General features: G+C 42.8%; 1 protein-coding gene across 2 annotated transcripts; it reads right to left on the reverse strand.

Moving 5' to 3' along the window:
• Positions 1-314: 314 nt before the first annotated feature.
• Positions 315-23,688, reverse strand: TMEM161B (transmembrane protein 161B). Of its 2 annotated transcripts, none has more exons than XM_069962884.1 (13): positions 23,556-23,688; positions 17,764-17,837; positions 12,565-12,668; positions 9,326-9,412; positions 8,629-8,726; positions 7,570-7,726; positions 6,760-6,911; positions 5,632-5,692; positions 3,963-4,103; positions 3,139-3,252; positions 2,349-2,523; positions 1,053-1,149; positions 315-930 (listed from the first exon to the last, which is right to left on the reverse strand). In XM_069962884.1, exons 2-13 carry the CDS (start codon positions 17,764-17,766, stop codon positions 662-664), a joined length of 1,458 nt encoding a protein of 485 aa, XP_069818985.1. In that variant the 5' UTR covers positions 17,767-17,837; positions 23,556-23,688; the 3' UTR covers positions 315-661. The 2 variants fall into 2 exon arrangements, with proteins under 2 accessions (XP_069818985.1, XP_069818986.1); XM_069962885.1 differs by lacking the exon at positions 23,556-23,688 and adding an exon at positions 17,918-18,089.
• Between the last annotated feature and the right edge of the window lie 2,925 nt (positions 23,689-26,613).

Genomic DNA, 26,613 nt, shown 5'->3' on the forward strand with positions numbered 1-26,613 from the left:
GCACCAACACTTCAGTGTTCACGTGGTCAATGACTAAAGAGCTAGGATTCTGTCACCTTTCCTCAAGCACACCAGCCTGTCAGGCATAGAAAAGTCACCAGATACCAGGCAGTTGTTCACATACATTTACTGTAATATACAGTAGCAATACATTCAGTCCTGCTGGAATTTGTGTCACTAAAAACGGACAGAGCCAGCAGAAATAAAATTAGTCATCTTCAAGCCTCGACTTCTTTGTATGGCTCAGATCTCTACAGAAAGACACAAGGAAACGCTCATATGCTCTGTTGAGATGCCATCCGTGTTTTCAAAAAAAAAAAAAAAAAAAAAAAACACACTAAGGATAACGTGAGTGCAATACTCGCTAATCATAGATGACTAGGTTATTGTACATCAGTCCAATTATTGTTATAAAAAGCAGAAAAAAAAAAAAAAGAACCAAAACTAATCCTAGGTACGTGAATCAGCAGTTAGGTCTTCTTCGTCCTCTGAGGTAATGAAGATTAAGCTCACAACAGTGATCTGATACAATATTTACCCTGAGAATACAGAGGAAACATTGATACAAGACATGACGCTGCTGATATCTATGTGCTCTTGCCAGTGCAGCTTCTTGTCTTATACTTGGTCCTTTTTTTTTAGTATAATGCTATCGGGTTGATCATGCCACTATTAAATACTGATGATAAAACAAACCAAAGAGGCTTGTAGAGAAAAGGCAAGCTGCTATCCACCAGGTAAGAAAGGATAAGAGTCCCCGGAAGAGAAGAGGGGTAAATATGTTCTTTAAACCCCCCAGTGCCATTGTAATTTGTGTTACTGTGGCCTTCATTTTTTCTTCAGGACATGGCACTTCAGAAAAAGCTGGGCTAGAACCTTCCATTGCTTCTAATGGAGAATTGGAGTCATAGATGCCCCAAGAATGATTACCTAGAAAAAAAAAAAAAAAGCATGAAAAACATTTTCGCACACATGAATAGCATTCCTTCATCAGTAAGTGCATGGTGTATTTACTACTTAAAGTAGTATTAAAGTGCCATATTCATGCCTACCTAGTGTCTTCAGAAGCAGGGTTGTGTGCAGGAGCATCACCATAGGTGCCACATACTGAAGTGCAATAACACAAAGGTAATAAAACACTCGAGCCACCTAAAAAACATGACAGAATCCATTTGGATGCAGTATGAGCAATACAAAGTACCTACTTACTACAGACTACTAAAGCACTAACGGAAAAGGATATTAACCTATATTAGAAGCCAGCTAACACACTCTACAAACTATCATTTTGCTGGAATCACAGGGGGAGATTTATCAAACATGGTGTAAAGTGAAACTGGCTCTGTTGCCCCTAGCAACCAATCAGATTCCAACTTTCATTTTCCAAAGAGTCTGAGGAATGAAAGGTGGAATCTGATTGGTTGCTAGGGGCAACTGAGCCAGTTTCACTTTACACCATGTTTGATAAATCTTCCCCACAATCTTTTTACAGCAAAAATATAGTTAGGTATTATGATCTATCATACGTAAAAAGAACCAATGGTCGTCAATATATTATTTCGGCATGTGCAGTAGTAACGTTTTTTTGCACTATATTTCGACACTACATAAAATTGGCACAGTTCCAAGGTTTACAATAAGATTATCTACACTGATGAATGTGTTTGGATATGTGTTTATAGTCTCATAGAATGAGTTCATAGAATTGACATTATGGGGGACAAGTAGTGGTTTTTAATTTTATATCTCTATCTATCTCTATATCTATATACACACACAGAAATATACATCAGACCGGGGCCAAGTGCGGGTACTGGGAGCAGTTTGGAGAGAGAGGAAAAAAAGGGGGGAGAGCTGTGCCACCACCAATCGATTAAGGTAAAGAAAAAAGCAGCAATGTACTTAATGGTACTTTCGCCTTAAAGTGACTGAATTTGCAGCCCCACAGATAAAGTTGCAAAGCCTGGATAATCCCCTTTGGCCCAGAGATTTTATTGAGTAGTTTTCTAACAAAGTTCAGTTTAGATAGAATCTGACTAATGTTTAGGTGCATGAACCTATAATAACCTGAATTCTGGATGAATAGAAAATGACAGGCAATAAATGGGTTGGAAACTTTTAAATATATATTTTTGTAAGACTAGAGTAATAATTATAATAAAGCACCAAACAATGCCGCTCCACCACTGATGATCCCCAGGTCCTGGTGTCACAGCTGCACAGTTTAGCCCTGATACCAGGATGATCATAGAGGATGGCCCCGCAATGAAGGCACTCTGTATGAGTAAATGCCTTATTCAACCATTACAAACTGCCAACCCCTGTAAGACGAGTGAAAGTATATTTACCATTTTCTGCAATTCCATAGTGCTTATCCTTCCAGCTTCTTTCTTCATTTGATCCACACATTTCTGAGCCAAATTTAAGTAAGCCTGAAGGTGGTATCTCATCATTATTAGCCTTAAGCCACACAGGGAAATGATGATCCAAAGTCGAACTGTATCGAAGGCATCCTCCGTCATTCTGCCATCAAAAAGTCCCAAATTAAAGGGGAATAAAAAGAAAAATATTAGTACAGGAATTGCCATAAATATCTTATCATTTTGACCTATAGAGAGAGCATCTTATGTCCTCTGCTGTGCCTTTGTAGACGGCTGTAAAAGACTTGGGGATTCATCTTAGGTCTCAGTCACACATTCTGTAGACTGTCTGTAATTACAGATAGCACTACAGATCCATAAGTTTGAATGACCCTGTTCACATGTCTGAATGTGTTTTAAGGTCGTGATCCCTACCACAAAAAAAGGGGGCAGATCCTAGTATGCTGCAATTGCGGCATGGATCACTATTCTCTATTTAATAGGTTGTAGATTGCCGGCAATCTACTGATGGAGTTCCATAGGCCGTCCGTAGCTAGAGACAGCCTATGGAACGTGTGAATGTAGCCTTTAAACAGGTGAGTTTAGAGATTTCAGAAAAACAGTTCTATCGATACGATTTTACATGAATAGAATAGCTGTGAAAATGCTGAATGTGAATTTATCTTACATTAGGCAAACTTATCACATCTTGACCAGACATCTAGTGTAGAACTATTTAGGCACTGCACTACCCTCAAAAGACTAAGAATACACTTACAGAGGTACACTTTCCTTGCCCAGTGGTGGGTTCAGGATGTAATCCTTGGTTATGGGTTTCACCCACAACAGCACCATCAACAGAGGTGATAAAAAATTTATATGCAGCAAAAACCTGTAAAAGAAATAAGCAAAGGATTTAGCTGATTAGGTTAAATGACATAAAAAGGAGATAATCCTGGACCACATGACCAAAATAGAAACTAAAGGAATTATAACAAAGAGAAGAGAGAGTAAAACAATAAAAACATCCCTGCTTACAAGCTCCTCTCTTCACACCTTCAATAAAATGGAAAACGCTTTCTTTTAGATATTTTCACAGTATATACCAGAAACCTCTATTAGGCTGGTTCAAGTCATAGACTGAATGGAGAGGTGTATGTATAGGCGTAAAGGTTTCCATAATTATCAGTAAATGTAAAGTTTCCATCCTGCCTAGTAAAGCAGGTATCACAGATAGGACACCCCATCAGATAGTTGCAGCATATTCTACAGATATGTCATAAAGGGCGTAAGAACATAAGGAGAACTGAAGACAAGACAAGATCTAAAAGAGAAAAAAAAATCTTTGATTTGACCTTATGATTTGAACTGCTATAGGACCCTAGTCAGATATGAATGGCACAACATTTGTTTGCCATGGTAGTAGTGGAAAACTTTACGGTTCATAGATGGGTATCAGATAACACTTACTGAAGCCAGAGGCATTCTACTATCAAGGGCTGTGGTCCAATAAAAACACACTTAACTGGATCATACTATAACCAATACATATTCATCCCAACTGTAAATGGACTGAAACATGAGCCCAACTATGCTTCTTACTGTGTCAGGGGTTCTCTCGTTTGATTGAGGGCATCAAGGTGCATCTGAGCCAAACGCAGGCCCGGGAATGTCAGGAAGGCTCCAATGAGAGAACACAGCACCGCCAGGATTAACTTAAAAGTAAGCTTGGACACTGGACCTCTGCATGTGGAAGAAGAAAAAAAATTGAGTTTCATTTCTACTGACTTGCATAAAGATTATTTTGCAGTTGACAATGGTTTAAAATAAACCACTTCCATGGAATCCAACTAATCTGTTTTCTCAACTCCAGCACTGTCATGTTGACCTAAAGTGTGATTTTAGACCACAGTAGTGACCTCTGGTGACCCATCATCTATGCAGCCAGCGACTGGCTAGGTCATTGCTGCAGCCCAGTAAACAAAAATCAGACCACCTGGAAAGTGTCAGCACTGGAGCAGCAGGGGGTTGGTGTAGTGAGTATTACAGAGGGAGTATTTTATTCTAAATAACTGTCACAATTAATTATGACTGTGATAGCAACCGCTAAAAACATAAAGAGGATGTCCAGGAAAAAATTACTATCCAGTGGAAAAGTAGGAGGTTGCAGGGTGTCCGACCTCTGTACCCCCGGCCGATCACTGTATCGGGCCCCACCGGCTCTATTCATTCCTATGGAGTCGATGGAAAGAGCCGAGTACATTGCTCTTTCCAGCATACTTGGAATGAATACAGCTGCGGGTTGCGTGACGGACCCACGGCTCTATTAATAACAGAGTCGGTGGGGCCTGAATACAGAGATCGTGGGGGGGGTACAGAGGTCGGACCCCTGTAACCTTCTTCTTTTCCCCTGGATAGGGGAACAATCTATTTTTTCTGGACAACCTCTTTAAACATAAAACATTCACAGGACAAACTTTAAGTATCTGACCGGTAAGAGTCAACCACGAAAACAGGGGTCCCCTATTACAAATATGAACAGAAAGCTAGTGTGCATGCTCAGCAGCTGCTTTTTTTACTTGCTATGGGACTGCTGAAGCTAGCCAAGCACATACCATAAGTGAATGGAGTAGTGTCCAAGCAGGTGGCTGCTGAAGCATTTATCTTGGGGACTAGGTATTCTGATTAGCAGGGATGCCAGTGGTCAGACCCCACCAATAACGTATCACCTATCTTGTGGGCTGGTGATAAGTTTTGATCTTGGGTAACACCTTTAGCTGCAGTGCTATATTTTTCCCAATTTATGGGTATGTGCACACTGAGTAATTTTGACGAAAACTCCGTTGCGGATTTCTTAGCTCGCGCTCTCTTGCGAGCTGCGGCGGGTGCTTGTCTCAGACAGTGTCATAGACTCCATTCTATGCAAGTCCGTATTCTTTCATCCGTCCAAAGAATGAACTTGATCATTCTTTGAACGGATGAAAGAATCTGCCCATGCATAGAATGTTATTCTCCCAATACTAGAACTGTAGATTATTAAAGGGAGGATGTATATTACAAGGGTTAATACCTTAAAAAAGTAAAGTATACAACAGTTTATAAGTTACTGTGACCCATTCAACTAGAAATCCTTCCCACCAAAAAGATTAATACTTGGGCACTTTTTGTTTCTACAAGACACTGTACTAAACAATTATTGTAAATAAGTCATGGCTTCTGGGAAGAAGGATAATGATGTCTAGAAAGTAATTTAAATGCTGGCAATACTTACTGAGACTCCAAGCCTTGTTTTTGAAGAAATTTTACGGCACTTTCAGAAAAATTTGTAAAGCCTAAGAGGAAAAGACATTTCAGAAAACCAGATCAGAAAGCATTCAATCCTTTCACACAGAGTTCACTTCTAACCTGATGCTAATGAGTGAGGTGAGCGACTCCACAACCTGACATCACCTCCGCCTCGGGGTCGCAAAGTAATGAAGACAGATTTTTTTAAAATTTTATTTACAGCGCGAGTCATTGACCGATAGATGACCCTGTATACACCGGCCTATACATTGGTGGTATAGGTCTGGAAACACTCCTGGTGTATACCTCCAAAAGAAGGAAAGACTCAATAGGGGGCTAGTCTCTGGTACCAAGTCCACAAAGCTGTAAGCTAGGCCACCTTGGGCTAAATCCTTGCACTAATCTGTTACTTCAAAGCATCTGAGAGTCACTAGTCAGTTCTGTAGACACACACTGGCTCCTTCTGGTTAGGTCTTGTTCCCATATAGCCAGCAATCCAACTGTGGTACCCTTTGTAGAAAAATGCTGGAGAGAAACTGATGCCGATAACAGATCCCAATATGACCAATGGGGTATTTTCTGGCATTCATTCTCTCAGTTGTAATGCCAAACTGAAAAGAAAAGGGTAAAAAGCCAGGATGACAGCTGTGTTCAGTAGTGAATTTGATGCGCTGGCTATACATGAACCCTGCCAGGGTTGCAGTGATGACCCGCCTTAGTCAGATCCCATCTGGGCAAGCATTTCCTGCATGCCAAGGTATCAGCAGAAAGTGGTGAGCAGTGGGAACCAGGGAGCCATCAGAACAGAAGAGTGAGAAATCAAGCAAGTAAGCATCTGTTATTCTTTTATTTTTAAATTTGTTAGCTCTATATCCCGCTCAGAGCTGCAGATATGCGCAGATACCTGAGAGGGTGATACAATAAATGATGCCATTTTTTCAGCTTCTCTCTCTATCAGCTATCCATCTATGTCCGTTTTTTTGATCATTTTAAATATTCAAGAATAATCCAATCTTTAATTTGGAGTCACTGTTGCCTAGACAGAGCTGGTATTCATTTTTGTGCACAGGAACAGAGGGTGGATTATACTAAATAACTTGTGTGAATTTCTTACCAGTCTCTAGTCCGAACTCTAAATAGTTTTCTGTCACAATAAGAATCGCCATGGCTTTGACAAAGAAAAAAAATCCAAAAGTGACACAGACAGATCTCTCTCCGCCATCTTCAACTTTAAAGTAATGGGTTGTCAGAGAGAACAGCACTTTGCTGGATGAGAACAGTCAAGGAAAGCTACTGGTTTATATTGCAGCTTTAGGCTGGGTTCACACTATGTATATTTGAGGCTGTATAGCAACCAAAACCAGGAGTGGATTGAAAACACAGAAAGGCTATGTTCACATAATGTTGTAATTGAGTGGATGGCCGTCATTTAATGGCAAATATTTGCTGTTATTTTAAAACAACGGCTGTTATATTGAAATAATGGAAGTTATTTACCGTTATATGACGGCCATCCACTCAATTTCAACATTATGTGAACAGAGCCTTTCTGTGTTTTCAATCCACTCCTGGTTTTGGTTGCTATGAGGACCTGACTTGAGGACCAAATACTGCCTGAAATATACTGTGTGTGAACCCAGCCTAAGGCTATGTTCCCACAATGTCTTTTTAGTCTGAAAAAAGGGCTGTTTTTTTTCTGATAAAAAAAAAAAAAAGGACATTGTGAGAACATAGCAAGAAAGTCAAAACTATCAAATTCATGCATTTTTTTTTTTCATGCCAGTCTCCTCAAAGTAAAACATTTTTCATACACTCCATCATTCTGCACATGAGCCTGTTTTTTGTGGGATGAGTTGCATTTTTAGTACCACCCATTTATTTTTTATTTTTTTTAACTAGGATCATTGATAAATAAAAAGGATACACGGCAAATGCCAAGACAAGCATGCACCACACTATGCTGATATTCATCTCTTGTGATGGAGCCATTAAGCTGTAATATGCTTCAGTGATCAGGTACACAACGGTAGCAGCAACGGTGAAGTCTACCAGCCACTGATATTCAGGGAAATAATGGAGTGCTGGGGGGAAAAAAAAAAAAAAACACAGAATTATTGAACACAAATAGCCCAAAGTCATACAAGAACACCAATGACACAACAAAGTCTTTCTGACGCCATCTGCGCCCGGCCCATTCTAAGGCCCTCCTTCATCCTGTCGCCTCCTCTAAGGAACATTGACACAGCGGCTCTTCTTGGCTCAGTTGAAATCTCACACTTGCACAGACCTCTGGTTTTCTGGAATCTGCGCTATTTGATCTTCATATTCTCTGGCAACTTTACCATTCTACTGCTCTTATGAACACAGACAGGAAGTGCTAGAGGGAGAGGCGATCGAGCTATACTGTTCTGCCAGTCAGTGTCAGCACACGTGCTGTAGAACGCTGAAGTTGCCGGAGAACATGAAAAGCATGCAGCGCTCGCTCCAGGGAAGGAGAGGATGATGTGAGTACGAGATTTAAACTAGGCCAAGAAGAGCCACCGTGTCAATCTTCCACAGTGAGGGCAGGGGCAGCAGGATGATGGAGGGATGGTCTCAGAGCGGGGAGGGCACAGACAGTGTCACAGACCCGCTTCTGACACCCTCCCCTGCAATTAAATAGTTTCTTTTTTTTGCTAACTTGCTGCACCCCATCTACTAAGTAAAGGTACTTAGACAATACATGTAAAATAGGCTTAGTCACACATTACAAGTACATGTGTACTCTGAAGGAATATGACTGCAGGTTCAATAAGCCCCTTCCTCAAATAAATGCATATTAGCAAGACATATGTCCAAATAAAAGAACAGCAAAATACAATTTAGCTTCAAAGTGTAATTGTATTTAGTGGTTTCTGACAGAATTGTTAGTTCCGCACCTTGTAAGAATAAAAATAAATAAAATAATGATGTTCATCGATGGCTTGAGACACTGAAAACTTACCTAAAGTGTCAACTTCTGTAACAGTCTTTGTTTCTAAATGAAGGTCAATATCTTTGGGAATGGTGAGAGGTTTATTCTCGATATGGCCATTATATTTTCTGCAATAGAAAGAACTACATTCACATAGCTGTGCAAAAATCACAAAAAGAAAGGAAGATTACCTGGACTATATACACGCCCTTTGCCCCTCAAAAAGCACAAGATGTGCCTCTGGCAGCTGTACATTGGGAAATCTTATGACAACTGACTACTAAAGTGAGAAACCTGGAATTATGTATTTTCCAGCGTGGCCACTAAGCTTAAAAGTAAGCGTGTAGAGGAAAGTTTTCAGCAGTCTCCTCACTATCATCACAGGCAGGGTTACAGTAAAACATGACACCGGTCTATAGACCATAAGACGGCATCAGGTCCCAGACACAATGACATCTGCACAGGTCACACGCCTAGAAAACAAGTTTATATGGTGCCCTCTGGTGTAGTGTTTCCTATGGCCTTGGGGTTTGCTGGAAAACATCTCTTAATGCTATGGAAAAAGGTTCAGGCAATATGGCTGCCCCCCCATAAGGTTTAAAAAAAATACAACTAGAAAAATTTGTATTTAATTTCCCATGATTAATCATTATTCTTATAAATTGAGACTATAGATGGCATAAGGGATGCATTGGACACTCACGTAAATGCACAATAAAAAAATTACCTATCTTTTTTGCCCTTTCCTTTAAGTTGTTGCTTTCCAGCAAGTGTTCGTAACTCGTCTTCTGTAGGATGCTGGTACCAGTATAAGCTGCAGAGTACAAACACAGACATAACATTAGGTATGTCAGTCTTGCTAGAATAATGCAAAGTGGTGGTGAACATGGTTTGACCAACCAGGATAATAAATAGACACAGGTTTAGCAGTTAAAAGGATATTCTAGAAGCAGCAAATACATTTTAAATTTACAAAGAATAATTTTTTTTTTTTAAAGGGTAGCTTCACACGTACCAGATCTGCAGCGGATTTCAGGCTGAGTTTGCAGCTAAATCCCAGGGCCTATGGGGTCACATACCCACAGCGGAAAATTCATTCCGCTGCAGATATGCGACCTGGCCTCTTTAACCCCCGGAGCAGAAAGCATACATTACCTGCTCGGTGCCGCGGCTATGTGAGGCTCCCCGTGCTCCTCCTAAGCCAATCAGTGCTGCCGTGCACCGATTGGCTGATGAGGAGCAAGGGGAGCCGGGAGCTTCACACGGCCGCGGTGCCAAGCAGGTAATGTATGCTGTGGGCCGGGCAAATCTCAGCGTGAAATCCGCTGCGGATCTGGTATGCGTGAAGGCACCCTTAAAGGAGAAGTCCGGCGAAAATTATTTTTTTATATGTTATTACTTATGGAAAGTGATACAATTTTCTAATGTACATTAATTATGGGAAATGCTCATATACTGCTATTTCCCTTAATTTAGTGTATCAGGAAGTGTTAGAATTATCTCTGAAGCAGTGACGTCACGACCAACGGTGTAATTCCTATGGAGTGTCCAGCAGGGGGCGCTCTATATATAGAAGTCAATGAGTACCATTGACTTCTATATATAGTGCGCCCCTGCTGGACACTCCATAGGAATTACAGTGTATGTAATGTAATGTAATGTAATGCACTGTACTGTTGTGACTTTATGAATACATTTATGGAATACTTTGGGGAGCAAGTGTCCTTGCTCCCCAAAGTATCCCATAAATGTATTCAATGAATACATTTGCAGGGCACCGAGCAGGGAGGGAGAGAGGTGCCATCTACCTCCCCCCCCCCCCTTGCTCGGTGCTGGGAACATATACAAAGCACTACTCCCCCATTATCTGCAGATAATGGGGGAGTAGTACCTGTGCTATCCCTATCACCGCCTGCGCCGCCGCCGCTCACACAGGGGCTGCTATTCATGCCCCCCGCCGCTCTCCCTCCTCCTCCTCCTCCCGGCATCAAACTTACGATCGCGCTGCTGATTCCCCGCCGCCCGCGCCGCTCCTAACTACCCGCCCGCTCGCTCGCCCGCCCCGTTCCTGGCCGCCACTCTCTGCTCATGCCGGCCGCGTCAGCCCGCCCCCACCCCGGCCGGGGACACCAGGAAGCGCCGTGCTCCCGGCCGGGGTGGGGGTGGGCTGACGCGGCCGGCATGAGCAGAGAGCGGCGGCCAGGAACGGGGCGGGCGAGCGAGCGGGCAGGTAGTTAGGAGCGGCGCGGGCGGCGGGGAATCAGCGGCGCGAAGAATAGCAGCCCCTGTGTGAGCGGCGGTGGCGCGGGCGGTGATAGGGATAGCACAGGTACTACTCCCCCATTATCTGCAGATAATGGGGGAGTAGTACTTTGTATATGTTCCCAGCACCGAGCAGGGAGGGGGGAGGTAGATGGCACCTCTCTCCCTCCCTGCTCGGTGCCCTTCCTGATACACTAAATTAAGGGAAATAGCAGTATATGAGCATTTCCCATAATTAATGTACATTAGAAAATTGTATAACTTTCCATAAGTAATAACATATAAAAAAATAATTTTCGCCGGACTTCTCCTTTAAGGGGTACTCCGGCAACATTTTTTTTCTTTTAAATTAACTGTTGTCAGAAAGTTAAAGATTTGTAATTTAATTCTATTTAGAAAGCTTAAGTTTTTCTGTACTTATCAGCTGCTGTATGTCCTGTAGGAAGTGGTGGATTCTTTAGTCTGACACATTGCTCTCTGCTGACATCTCTGTCCATGTCAGGAACTGTCCAAAGCAGGAGAGGTTTTCTATGGGGATTTGCAACTGCTATTGGACAGACAGTTCCTTTCATGGACAGAGGTGGCAGCAGAGAGCACGGTGTCAAACTGTAAATAATCCACCACTTCCTTCAGGACATACAGCAGCTGATAAGTACTGGAAGACTGGAGATTTTGAAACAGAAGTAATTTAAAAATCTATATAACTTTGAAACCAGTTGACTGAAAAGAAAAAAATAATAATGTTTTACTGGAGTAGCCCATTAATAATGCATTCTTTTTTCTGTCACTTTGTAGAAACTTTCTTTATTGACTCTTGGGGAACACAAAAAAAAAAAAAAAAAAAAAAAAAAAAAAAAAGAGAAGCCTGTCCAAGTCATAGATAAAGGACATGAAACAGTCAATCACATGAGCAGCACTGATGTCTTAATTAAGGCATGCAAAAATCTTAAAAACCACAAGGAATCGATAGAGAAAGTATAGTGAAAAACTGCAGAGCTGTAGTCATATAGATCATAACTTATTTCCTAAAACCAGAGCCAATCATTCTCAGATAACAATAGGATTAGGCAACATCTACAGTATAAAGGTGTGTTATATCAAATTAGGGTTTAGGAAAGTTAAGTTGTGAGACTTGTGTATTGTAACACGCCAAAAGTGAATTAGTAAAGTCATTTAAAGGGTGCCTTCACACCTACCGTATCGCAGCAGAAAATCCGCTGCGGATCCGCAGCAGATATAACTAAATGAATGAACACAGCATTAAATACTCACTGTCAAATCCGCTGCGGATCCGCAGCAGATTTGTAAGTGCGGATTTGATGCTGTGTTCATTCATTTAGTTATATCCGCAGCGGATTTTCTGCTGCGATACGGTAGGTGTGAAGGCACCCAAAGGGGTTTTCCAGGACTTATTGATTGATGGCTTATCCCCAGATTATATAGTGAACAGGGCCAGAAGTCCTGCGCTGTTCATGGTATAGTGGCAGCGCTGAGTAACTGCAGCTCAGCTCCCACAGAAGTAAATGGGTGCTGAGCCAGTTACCCAACACTATCACTATACAATGATCAGTGCAGGGCATCCATCCCTGTTCAGGCCAATCAACCTGTATAATCCATGGCGCTGAGCAGCTGATCTTTAGTACATCTGGGCCAGTAATTTGCATATAGAGTGCAAACACAAGCTAAAAGGCAATTTTAGGTTACCTGCCATTGCAAAGGAGCCAGCGGGCCAAAGAGTAGTGTGGTATGATCTTTTGCAGGACACTGGCCATCACCATTGTGACAACCAGCTGCACACCTATGACACCCTGAAGAGAAAAGCGGATATACAGTATGAGATGAGGGTGGAGCTATTATTCAAGGTTATACTATAGACTTATTTAGATAGAACATTAATATTCTGCATTTGTATAAAGCAGCAATGGTTACGTTCCCACTACGCCAGAGACAACGCTCTGAGCCTCCGTCACAGTTGCCATTCAGACAGACCTCTGAACCAATAGACGAGAACAGTGCCAAACAGACCACATTGAATTTAATGGGATCCATCGGGTTTTTTTTGCTTGTGTCCATTTTTTTTTTACAGTGTAAACAAGTCAAATATGCTGCATACAGTTGTTTTTCAGACAAAATCAAACAAGATCCTGTAATGAATGGGAAGGGAGCCTCAAACACAGTGTGAACACGTAGCATATGTAAGGTAGCAATAAAACCTTTCCCAAGGGAGCTGTACTCTGCTATGTTCAGCAGTACCAAAGCAAATCAATGGAGCATTGAGTGACCATGCACTGCCGCTACACTCCCTCAGGGAACAAGACGGCCCTCATTCTCATAATCATTGAGGCTCCTGGTGTTCAGACCCCTACCTATCTGATACCGCTCACACATACTGTGGATAGGTGATACATTTTAATCCTGAAATAAGTCATCTACCAACCTTTTTATATACCCCAGTGTCTTAATTTTTTGTAGTACCCAACTAAAGTAAATTGATGCAGGCTGTGGCCTCCTATACAGCTGCCTTGTGAATGCCACATGGCAGATAAACTACGGCATTTCCGTGCAAATAGGTGAGCAGACCCTCAGGAGAAGACATAGGAGGTGGGTTCATTCCAGGTCATCAGTAGTTATAGACCTCAGATATTCCACTGGGACTCCAACAAGAAACTAAGAACCTCTGTTCTCACATCCCACAATATATATATTTTTCCATGTAAGACCACTTTGACTGTTAAAACTACATACAGAACAGTATATACAATATGTTCATTCCACCTTAAAGGGATACTGTAGTTATACTTGTAGGACTTATCAAGTTCAATAGTTTTGCCAATATATCCATTTAGCAAACTTGCCTCCTTCTCCTGATCTCCTACTCTGTGCCTCCTTTTGTTGACAGCTTATCATCTAGGTAACCAACCACCACTCTGCTCTAAAATCAGTAGTGAGAGTGAAATCAAGTGAATGTTTAAAAAAAAACACGCCAGTCATTAGTAAAATCCCTCTGCCGTCCTGTTGACAAACCTGAGCAGCAGCTTACCAACGTGTTGCACAGTGAAATCTTCCCAAAAGTTGGACATTTTTGTGCAGTAAAGCACTGCCTAAAAATATGTAACCTCTCTTAAAAGCTTGAGGGTAGCTTCACACATACTGGATCCGCAGCGGAATTTAAGCTGCGAATTCACAGCAAAATTCAGTGCGGATCCATTGCCAGTTATTTTCTATGAGAATACATACTCGCAGCGGTATTGACAATATTGTAAGTTAACCACCGGCAAGAGCATACTGTACCTGCTCCACACTCCAGCAGCAGCCACTGACTGGCTGAGCGGGAACCCCTGAAGCAAGACGGAGCACGAATCAAGTACAGTATGCTCCGGCCGGCAGAGGGTTAACTTACATACTCAAAGCAGGAGGTTAATCCCACTGCAAGTATATATTCTCATAGAAATTAACTGGCAATGGACCTGCAGCGGAATCCGCAGCGTGAAATCCTCTGCGGATCCGGTACGTGTGAATGCACCACTAGGTACTTCGCTTTGTGTTTTTTACATGAACAATCCGGAGCTGGTACGGAGATGCCGCTGCTGCGGACGGTTTTTTTAAACGGTTCCCCCCCCCCCCCCCCCCCCCCCCCCCCCCCGGGACCGGTCTATTCCACAGCATCTGCCCGACATGAAGCACTGGAGGGACCACACATCCTGCCACGTAAAAAACACAAAGCGATGTACCTAGTGCTTTAACAAATCCCGTCCATCTGTACTATATATGCTATAACACTACCGGCTGAGAGCTACTGTGTCACAATAAGTTACATACTCCACAGATATTACACGCTGTCAGTGAAAGGAGAACATTTCCTTCATTTCACCAACAATGAAACATTATCTTAAGGAGTGCGTCCTCTACAATAATGAGCAAATATAAATACGGAGTGATGAAGGACGAGATTACTTAGATCAACACAAGGGCCGGCCAGTCACAGAAGTTTATCAGCAAGGAGAAAGAAAGAAGGAGGAGAGAACAAGGTCAGGGAAGAAACTGCCTCTCATCGATTCTTGTTGCTTTTGCTACTGATGGAGGATAAAGAAAAATTCTGCCATTCTTTTCATACTGCCCTCATGATCCCATCTGAATGAAGAATATGTGTTACTATATACATATGTAGGATTAATCGCTGTTCTGCAGCACTTTATAATCAGCTACAGTAAGTACTGACCATATCGGCAGGGGGTAGTGAAGAAATGGCTAAACCCATTTTGAGATAAAGATGTCCGAGTAGCCCTTGCTGAATATATAGAAAATAATAAAGATTGGTTCCTCAGGTTATCGGTTTCTTTGTTCCACAGGGTGAAATCTGCCAGATTCTGCCGATTGAGCAGATAGTTGACTAAATAAACGGAGCGATGTGCAGTCGGCGGCCGATGATTTTTAAACCAGGAGAAAGACATCAATGAGCCAATGATCGGCTCCTCGGCTGATCCTTGTCGTAATTACACAGGGTGCGATATCTGCCCGACTGGGCAGATAGTAGCCTTGTGTAATAGGACCCTATCAGCATCCCTCTGATAACAGGATGACGACATATATTATGGAGGAAAGCAGTGAAGGCCATTCATTTCAATGACCAATAAAATAATTCATTTATGACTCAATAATGCAGGAGACCCGATTATTCAGTCCAGGTAAAACATGTATATGGCCTAAATGGGGTCAACTAAGGGTCTCTATTTAGCCAGCGAATTAAATGCCATCTGTTGCTCTCCACACACAGTATATGTTGGCATCTCATTCTCAAAGAAATGTTCAAGAAGAGAGATTTTCTTTCAAAACAACTGGTGCCAGAGACTTGTAAAGTACTTATCAGTTGCTGCATGTCCTGCAGGAAGTGGTATTATTTCCAGTCTGGAGACAAGGAGAGGTTTGCTATAGAGATTTGCTGCTGCTGTGGACAGCTCCTGACATAGACATAGGTGGCAGTAGAGAGAACTGTGTCAGACTGGAAAGAATACACCACTTCCTGCAAGACACACAGCAGCTAATAAGTATTGGAAGACTCGAGATTTTTTTTTTTTTAATAGAAGTAAATTATAAATCTCTGGCACTAGTTGATTTAAGTAACATGTTATCCTTGACATGCAGCACTGAGATGTGGAGCTTGCAGAGGAAATTCTAGGATTTAAAATAAAATACATAAATGCAACTGCAATTTATGAACGTGATTTTTACAATCCCATGTAATACCGGCATAATATGCATTAGAAGGACAGACCTTGCATATCACACATGTAAGGGTGCGTTTACACAAAGATTTATCTGACAGATTTTGAAGCCAAAGCCAGGAATGGATTAAAAAAAAAAAAAAAAAAAAAAAAAAAAAAAAAGGAGGATAGATCCCAGTCTTTCCTTTATGATCTGATACCTGTTTATAGTTTGTTCCTGGTTTTGGCTTCAAAGATCTGTCAGATAATTCTGTCTGTGTAAACGCACCATAAGAATGGCCAACCATTGGCCTGATTTCACCAGTGTATAAGTAAAGGACTATACTAGTCACCATGATCACCAGCAGCGTCTGATCTACTTACAGTAAATGAGGTGAAACTGAAGTGTCCAGACATCAGGGGGTGAAAACCCAGCAATGATCAGGAAAGGCCACATTCTATGCAGATTTTTTCACTTTGTCTATATGCATCTCCATTAACATGCTCAAGAAAGTACAATGGCAGCTTCGCATAGCAAATACGAGGTGTAAGCTTTTATCCCTATGAAGGGTTACCAACGTGAAACGTAGAAAGTAGGGGAACATTTACACTATTTGCACTGGATGTTGGGAGGGTTCTGTCAATGTATAACATTGACAGATGCCCAATTATCGTGCTGCTGTACAGGCATACAGTATGGACCATAGAAGATGGCCTTACCCAGTCTGTAACTAACAAGAACTAAATCAAAGACTGACACCCATTTAAAGATCATTCACAACACTAAATGAGTTGTGCGGCCCGTTCCTGCCGACAAATGCACCCCCCTATTACATGGGACAATGGGCAATGATATTTCAGCAGGTCAGTAGCTCACAAACCACAACTTGCTCAATTGTCAGCTGATCACTAGTTCTAGTACACTGGGCAATATTGATAACCACCCCAAGTAATAGGGCCTTAATCCCTTATAGCCCCTATATACTATGCAAGAGATACAAAAAAGTATAGGATAATATATCCTTCATAAGCATATATTCATAAGCACATAAGCAACATAGCATATCTTTGCGCAATGTTTCCCTCCCATTGCCCAGGTTACAGACTACCACATTATATATATATATATATATATATATATATATATATATATATATATATATGCAAGTGTAACTGTATTAATTGAGTCGGTCATCCATAGGCCACCTGCAGTCATGGACCATGCACAATACAGAAGTATAGGAACTTGCAAAGGCACAACATTTTGGGTCCAGGGAAATACATGAACTGATGGATCCATGGTCACGTGCACTGGCCCACAGACTATAATGCATCCTGAACAATCTGCAATTACTCACAGTATTCAGTACAAGAGGCCTCACAATCAAAGCTTCTATACAATCCAATACCAATAGATGACCAATTAATAACCTGATCTGGGAGATTTTTGCAATCAAAAACTTTTACTACTAAACCAAATGTGAACACAACCTGGATCTTTAAGATCGAAAAGAGAGGAGAAGACAATATTGTGGCGTAACCATCATGAAACACAAATAATTGTGACTATTTCGAAAAGAAATCAACCAAGCAAATTCCGATGTAAAGTAATCATCAATACACAATAATACATGGCTATTGTATACATTACATGCATTAATACTAAGACAATGAACAGAAAGGGACATAACGGCCACCTTACCATCTTTGTACTGAAGGCTTGTTCTCTAAGACTCTAAAGAACGAGGAACTTTGTTTGGATCTCATATATAGGCACTAGAAGAGAAAGGAGGAGAAGTGTAAGTCACACATGAAGTTACTTTCCAAGCTTTGTGACAATAACTAAAAGCACTCACAGACTCTCTAGGGACAGGCAAGAAGTGAGTCCCTCAAGGGCACCTTGGGCAGGAAAGCGTAAGATTCTTAAAGTTTGCATACAATACACACACCCACTGCTGGAATAGGATCTAGAGGTGTGTACGAGGAAACAATGAGAGGATGACTACCCTGCTGAATGTAAGCTATTGTCAGTGCAGAGATGCATACTGATGACTGTCTACAGATACAGTCTCAGGCATCGTTATCTTTATTGATACAATGAACATTTTGGACAGTCAAGAAGACAGCAAGAAACTGATCTGAAAGTGTGAAAACTCCTCCCCAAACTCTTGCATTTATGCGTATTGCTGCACTTACATCTGGTTACAATGGCTGAACAGACTCCATGATCACAGCACCAAGTCAGCGATTATCAGTGACTAATATACAAGAACCCTCAGATAATGCTAATAACACATCTCGCACCACAAGTTTTAGGGTAAGTCCATACAGAACATAAGAGCGGAGGATAAGGAATATACAGGACCACGGAAGTGGAGGAGCTCTTTGTAATCTCTTCCATATGCTGCAATTTTTTTCCATTGGGATATTGACCTGCGGCACAGACTTGTTGTGTATTATCCCAATTGACTTCAGTGGGGTAATAAAAATACATAATACATAAATAACATGTTATGTTGCCTGCAGTATTTAACCTCCTGTCACTAGGCTTCTGCAATGAGGCAATGTGTTGTCACACGACCAATGCAGCCAAGCACATGTATGATATGCCATTGCTGGAGCCAAAGGGACATAGAATGGCAAGGCACTGTTAAAGGGGAATTCCGGATAAGAAAAACGTATGGTAGCTAACAGAAATCCAGGAAGTGAAAAAAATGGCCACTGTGCCAATCCACATTTTCTCCTGCTCTTTCTGCTATCCCCCCTTAGGAGACAAATATTTCATTTCTCTGTCTCACATTGCGTTTATTTGCTGAGCACATGCTTATGATGCAGACAGGGGGCAGGGTGTGATTCTGGGAACTGCTCAACCAGGAAGAACAGAAACACAGAACACCCCCCCCCCCCCTCCTGAAACAAATGGATTTTTAGCAGTTTTAAAACTGGGATAGACAGATAAGTAATGCTATATGCTTCTGCAAAAGTTTTTTTTTTAACCTCTATCTGGAGTTCCCCTTTAAAGGGGTTATCTAGGGTTAGAAAAAGCAGTTACTGCCTTACAAAAACAGCACCATCCCTGTCCTCAGGTTGTTTGTGGTATTACAATTTAGCTCAATTCATTTCAAAAGAACTAAAGGCCCTATTCCACCAACAGATTATCTGCCAAAGATTTGAAGCCAAACCCAGGAGTGGATTTGAAAAGAGGAGAAATCCAGTGTTTCCTTTATGACCTGTTCTCTTTTTATAGTCTGTTCCTGGGTTTGGCTTCAAATCTTTGGCAGATAATCTGTCGTCAGATCTGTTGGTGGAATAGGGCCTTAAGTTGCACAACCCACACTCAAACTGAGGACAAGAGTGGTTTTGTAAGCCCAGATAACCCCTCTAAGACAAGTATATTCTAACGATATGTAGTTTGGTGCAGATTTCCACACATATCTGTTATTGAAGTATTCACAGAAGTGTGGACCCAGCCTTAAAGTGATAACAAAAGCAAAGAGGCCGAGGCAGCAGAGGCTTCCTGTGTAATAGAGAGACAGGGAGAGGGATCAAACCAGACAGCATCTTTCATTGAAGTAAATCATATATGTTAGCAAGGGACCAGTCAGCTGCAAATATCAATGTAATCCTTTAAAAAATGTTCAAAAACTGTTAGGTTAAGGAGGCAATCTGGCCACTGTATGGACTGGATGTGGGCCCGGCACCCCTGGTAAACCGATATCCCCTCCTTTATAATAAGGTTTGGCTGCGTCACTGAGTGGAGTGGATATTGCTCCAGTACATACAGCAACCCGTTTTGTATATATATAAAAAATAAAAAATGCAGGTGGCGGGAACCGGTTTGAAAAATGGACCACATCACCAGGATCTTCGTGCCAGCACCAACCAGGTGGTATATATAAAAAAATAATATGCCTTAGTGGTACATTCGCTTTAACATGTGACATTTTATAGAACATCTGTCAGCTAAAGAAGAGTAAGCAGATTTGTCTTTCTATAGCATTTATGAGGGTATCCTGGCTGTGACCCCTGTTTTGGCAATGCCCGAAAGAGGGTGGTTGAAAAGAGCCAAGGTGGCACACCACTACAACCACTGAATGGCTGAGCGGGCCTGCAAGGTCACATCTCAAGACCAGGGAGCGGCCGCACACCAGAATGCAGGCAGCAGTGCTGGAGCCAGGGAGATAAGTGGATGCAATTGTTTTCAACCACCCCCTCCCCAGGCATTTCAACAAAAAAAGGGGTCCCAGCTGGACTACCATTATGTCTCTTTAAAACATAATTCCTGACAAATCTTAAAGCGTAACTGTCATATTTATTTTTATTGCAGAAATCAGTAGTATAAGCGATTTTAAGAAACTCTGTAATAGGTTTCATCAGCCAAAAAAGCCTCCTTCTGTACTCAAGAAGCAATCTCCCAGCCTCCCCCCCCCCCCCGACTTCTTATCTGTGCATTATGAGGCAAACACGTCTTCATTACAGAGAAGCCAGTGAAGACGGGCTCTGCTCTCTCCATTGTAAGCCTATGAAGGGGGGAGGGGCTGAGGGAGATGAGGGAGCAGGAAGAGGTGACATGAAGGTCAGCTGTTTGTAGACTCTCTGGGCACCTAAAACGCTAAATTCAGGTGTCAGAAAGGTCAGTGCTTATCTATGAACTTACTGAGAGAAGATTGCAGGGTGTTGTGCTTTGCAGGACTGCTCCGTGCTCAGTCACTCCTAACAGCCCCTCCCCTCTCCATAGCCACATAATGGAGACAGAAATCCTGCTGCTTCTGAAGTGAGGGGGGAGGCTGGGAGATTGCTTTTTCAGTACAGAAGGAAATTCTTTTGGTTTATAAAACCTATTACAGAGTTTCTTAAAATCGCTTGTTCTGATGATATTTAATGTTTTCCAAAAAATGACCCTGAAATGACAGTTACGCTTTAAGATTAGGAATCGAAGGATGCAGTCCACGCTTTCAGGTTGCCATCCAACACTCAAGATCCATGGACAAGCCCTGTTAAAGAAGAGCAGCGTTTTTCAAAATTCAGCTCCCGGGCAGGGGGGGAATTTGTTTACAAGTACTAAATCCTCTCTCTGTGCCCGCGGCGAGCAGCAGGACTGGCCTCGAGATCCCTGGCGCTGATGGACTGGCCGCAGTCACTGATCAAGATAACGATCGCATTTGAGTGAGAATCAGCTCGGCAGCGAACGATCAAGCGACGAGCGAGAAATCGTTCATTTTGATCTTTCAACATGTTCTCAAATCGTCGTTGGTCGCTCGTTAAAAATTTGCTTTGTGTAAAGAGTCTTTCTCCGATTTACCCTATGTGTGAGATGGGCTTAAGCGATCTTAAAAACAATCGCAATAACGATTTTTCTAACGATTTGTCTAAACGCTGATTGTTATAAAAACCAAATCGCACCTTCAAAATCGTTAAATGATCGATTGGGCGAATTATCTCTCCGTGTAAACGCAGCCTAACGCAGGACGGAGAGACGCTTTATGATCCCCGCCACCACAGGATCCCCCAGCAGGGCTGATCTGCACTTCCTAGTAATAGGCAGAGACATAATCAGTTTCACAAATAGGTCACTGCAGTCTATTTTTTCTTTGAAACACAATATCAGGTATACAATATCACAATGCACATGTATGACGGGCTTGATCTCTCATACTGGTATGATGGTGCAGGACGGTGGTTATGGGAGTGTTGTACATCACTAAGATGATTTACAGAGGGAGGATCTCAGAGCTCTCATTCACACAAGTGACAGCAGTGTGTGAATATACACATATATACCAGCAGCTGTGTGTATATACATACACACAAGCAGCAGGTCAGGGGCAGCAGCAGTGTGTATACATATATACTATATGGGCAGCTGTGTGAATGTGTGTAATATCTATTTATACACACATACATTATATACAGGCATCAGTGCATGCAGAAGGAGCAGGTCTAGGTGACAGCAGTACATAGAAGCAGCAGGTCAGTGTGAGCAGTATAATTCTATATACAGGCAGCACACACAGGTCAGTGTGAGCAGTATAATTCTATATACAGGCAGCACACACAGGTCAGTGTGAGCAGTATAATTCTATATACAGGCAGCACACACAGGTCAGTGTTAGCAGTATAATTCTATATACAGGCAGCGCACACACACAGGTCAGTGTTAGCAGTATAATTCTATATACAGGCAGCGCACACACACAGGTCAGTGTCAGCAGTATAAGTCTATATACAGGCAGCGCACACACACAGGTCAGTGTCAGCAGTATAATTCTATATACAGGCAGCACACAGGTCAGTGTGAGCAGTATAGTTCTATATACAGGCAGCGCGAGCACACACAGGTCAGTGTCAGCAGTATAATTCTATATACAGGCAGCACACAGGTCAGTGTCAGCAGTATAATTCTATATACAGGCAGCACAAAGGTCAGTGTGAGCAGTATAAGTCTATATACAGGCAGCACACAGGTCAGTGTCAGCAGTATAATTCTATATACAGGCAGCACACAGGTCAGTGTGAGCAGTATAATTCTATATACAGGCAGCACACAGGTCAGTGTCAGCAGTATAATTCTATATACAGGCAGCACACAGGTCAGTGTGAGCAGTATAATTCTATATACAGGCAGCACACAGGTCAGTGTGAGCAGTATAATTCTATATACAGGCAGCACACAGGTCAGTGTCAGCAATATAATTCTATATACAGGCAGCACACACACAGGTCAGTGTCAGCAGTATAATTCTATATACAGGCAGCACACACACAGGTCAGTGTCAGCAGTATAATTCTATATACAGGCAGCACACACACAGGTCAGTGTCAGCAGTATAATTCTATATACAGGCAGCACACACAGGTCAGTGTCAGCAGTATAATTCTATATACAGGCAGCACACACACAGGTCAGTGTGAGCAGTATAATTCTATATACAGGCAGCACACACACAGGTCAGTGTGAGCAGTATAATTCTATATACAGGCAGCACACACACAGGTCAGTGTCAGCAGTATAATTCTATATACAGGCAGCACACACACAGGTCAGTGTCAGCAGTATAATTCTATATACAGGCAGCACACAGGTCAGTGTCAGCAATATAATTCTATATACAGGCAGCACACACACAGGTCAGTGTCAGCAATATAATTCTATATACAGGCAGCACACACAGGTCAGTGTCAGCAGTATAATTCTATATACAGGCAGCACACAGGTCAGTGTCAGCAGTATAATTCTATATACAGGCAGCACACACACAGGTCAGTGTCAGCAGTATAATTCTATATACAGGCAGCACACACACAGGTCAGTGTCAGCAGTATAATTCTATATACAGGCAGCACACAGGTCAGTGTCAGCTCTCTGCAGCTCATCCTCTCATACATTGCTATGTGCACTGAGCATGCAGTATGTTCGGCAGGCAGGCCTCCATCCATCCCCCACATGCACCCTCCTCACAGGGAGCCCGGCTTGCACCTGTCCCCAGTACACACCGTTCTCTGCAGTCACCGGCACCACTACACTCCTTGTGCTGGAGGTCATGCTAGGACCCCATACAACAACATGGCGGCGCGGTAGACACTATTTCCTAGTGAGCTGAAGGCCCTCTGATGACGTCATGTCCATGTGACCAGCCTCTTGAGTAGGAGGGCTTATTCTCAGTCGATCGAGACTACTTCCTAGTAGGCTGAAGGACCTCCAATGACGTCATGCCCACGTGACCATCCTCTTGCGTGGGAGGAACTATTCTCAGTCGATAGATGCTACTTCCTAGTGGGCTAAAGGACCTTTGATGATGTCATGTCCATGTGACCAGCCTCTTGGTGTGGGCGGGGCTATTCTATGACTGCTGTGTTCCCGGGTTTTGTCTTGAGCGCTAGAAGCAGAGAGCAGCATTCCTGCAGTCTGGGCAGAGTGTGGGTCTCCTCCAAGGTTCCTGGGCAGTGGAATAGCAGCACAGGAGGTAAGCCACACTGTGGGCTCCCTGCTATGCAATGTCCTGCATGGACTGTGCCTGCACTGTTATGTAATGCTCTGCAGTGACTGGAGGCACTATTATGTGTTCTTCAGGGACTCTGTGTGCCCTGTTATGCAGTGCTCTGCAGGGGCTCTGTGTGCCCTGTTATGCAATGCTCTGCAGGGGCTCTGTGTGCCCTGTTATGCAATGCTCTGCAGGGGCTCTGTGTGCCCTGTTATGCAATGCTCTGCAGGGGCTCTGTGTGCCCTGTTATGCAGTGCTCTGCAGGGGCTCTGGGTGCCCTGTTATGCAATGCTCTGCAGGGGCTCTGGGTGCCCTGTTATGCAGTGCTCTGCAGGGGCTCTGGGTGCCCTGTTATGCAATGCTCTGCAGGGGCTCTGGGTGCCCTGTTATGCAATGCTCTGCAGGGGCTCTGGGTGCCCTGTTATGCAATGCTCTGCAGGGGCTCTGGGTGCCCTGTTATGCAATGCTCTGCAGGGGCTCTGGGTGCCCTGTTATGCAATGCTCTGCAGGGGCTCTGGGTGCCCTGTTATGCAATGCTCTGCAGGCACTATGCAGTGACAGTTCCAGGAAACATGTTGGTTATGTTCTGCTGCCCTCTGTTTCCAGCAGTCCGTTATGTCACAGTTTTCCCCGCCCACTTGACAGATTTCTCCCTATGCCCAGTAATAAGGAGAAACCTGTCACTCATCAGAGGGTGGGCGGGGCAGCAGACTTTTCAGGCTACACATACTGCCAGCTTGTAGATGTCTGTTCTGCATATCTACCTAGCTGTCAGATTGCTATTTAAAGGGGTTGTCCAGGGGTAGGAAAAAATGTATATATGGCTGGGGGTTTATTGAAAATGAATCTGTCAGCTGCAATTTACATTCCAAACTGCTGACACTGTTAGATAGCAGGTAGGGTGAGAAGACACATGGTACCTTTCATATGTCTGCATCCATATAAAAAAAAAAAAAAGTTTTTATACTCTGGTGCAAAGTGTCAAAGAGGCGTTCCCAAACTCCTGAAGTGCAGCAAGCTGATAGTGCTCCTCACTACCCTTTCATGCTATTGATTGACAGTCAGCTGGGGGGTTTGGGAGGGGTAAGGAGCAGGTGACACAACCAGCAGCAGATCAGGAGGTTGGAAAAGCCTCTTTGGCACTTTCTACTGTAAGATAAAAACATTGGTACATAATGGAAGCACAGGCAGATATAGGAAGGGAACCATGTGTCTCTAACAGCAGTTTGGAACCCGAGTTGCAGCTGACAGATTCTCTTTAAAAAACATAATCTATATTTGTCCCTGTCCTCTATATTTGTCCACAATCCTTACCACTACCTCCTGATGACATGTTCTCTAGTGCCCACTGATTGAGAAGGGACACCACTGCAGCCACTAATAGGCCATGCAGAACTTACCCTCCAGAAATTGTGTGGTCAAGATGAAGGAAGTAGTGGTGGGAACTGGGCATGACGGCTGTAGTGGTATGTGTGTGGTTGGGGGGGAAATGGGAGAGGTGAGTATAGATGGTTTCTTATTTTTACCCACCCCTTGCCATGTATGTGTGTGTGTGTGTGTATATATATATATATATATATATATATATATATATATATATATATATATATATCCAGCTGTGCAATGTTTCAGTACTTGTTGCACAACTTGCTGTTCTCTAAAAAGACGTTTGTTAGGTGGTGGTGGTTGTGTGTTACAATCTGGGCAGATGTGTCTGGTCAATACAGAACTACCCTACATTGTGTGAATGGTACAGTGACAATCCCATGCTATTTGTATACATCACTAATCCAGTCATTGTGTCTCTACATGAACATGAACACAGCCGCCTAATTTCATCATCGTGGAGGACGATGCTCCAGCTCATCCAGGTTGCATGATTAGGGAACGGCTGCTGGAGACCGGGGGACCTCACATGGAGTGACCTCCTGACCTGAATCCCATAGAAAACCTATGGAATCTGCTGAGTCTCTGAGTAGAGGCTCGGTAACCCAGAACCTATAAGTCCTGAGGGTCACCCTTCAAGAAGAGTGAGATGAGGAAATCAACATTGCTGTTTCTACTTAAATGTCCTACTTTCATGATATAATATCACTGGCTCATTAACTTTGGCTCAGATTTAGCAAAGGGTGTAAACTGCACACAGCAACCAATCACAGCTTCTCTTTCATTGTACTTTCATTGAGCTGTGGCTGTGGGCAGTTTATATTTTACACCCTTTGCTAAATCTCCTCCGTCATGTTTTTAATGAATTTCACCCGGAAGCCAAATAACCCTAACTTTTTGTAAGTAGTCTGTATATTATGTATGTATTTCTTTGTTTTAATTCACAGACAACCACTTTAAATGGAAACTACCAGCTGTTTAGAGGTTCTGTAGAGTGGTGTTTTCCTACCTTCATCCTCGGAACCAATTTTGTGCCAACCAGGGTTATGTTATTAGGCTTTTTGGCGCACTAGGGGCTCTACTACAGCCATTGGTGCACCAATCCAGCTCATAAATATTCATCATGAGCTGTGTGGTGATGAACGACTGAAGTGAATTTACTGCCGAATACTGTGAGGGGTTGG

This window comes from Dendropsophus ebraccatus, chromosome 3 (genome assembly GCF_027789765.1).
Source record: "Dendropsophus ebraccatus isolate aDenEbr1 chromosome 3, aDenEbr1.pat, whole genome shotgun sequence".
In the NCBI taxonomy this organism is placed as follows: Eukaryota; Metazoa; Chordata; class Amphibia; order Anura; family Hylidae; genus Dendropsophus; species Dendropsophus ebraccatus.

What these genes read in the sequence shown, in the direction of transcription:
- TMEM161B (XM_069962884.1), bottom strand. An exon ending in GGAAAGGGCAAAAAAGATAG is followed by an intron (nt 8,727 to 9,325) that starts GTAATTTTTTTA and finishes TTTCTATTGCAG; the next exon opens with AAAATATAATGGCCATATCG. An exon ending in CCTGCTTCTGAAGACACTAG is followed by an intron (nt 931 to 1,052) that starts GTAGGCATGAAT and finishes TTTTTTTTCTAG; the next exon opens with GTAATCATTCTTGGGGCATC.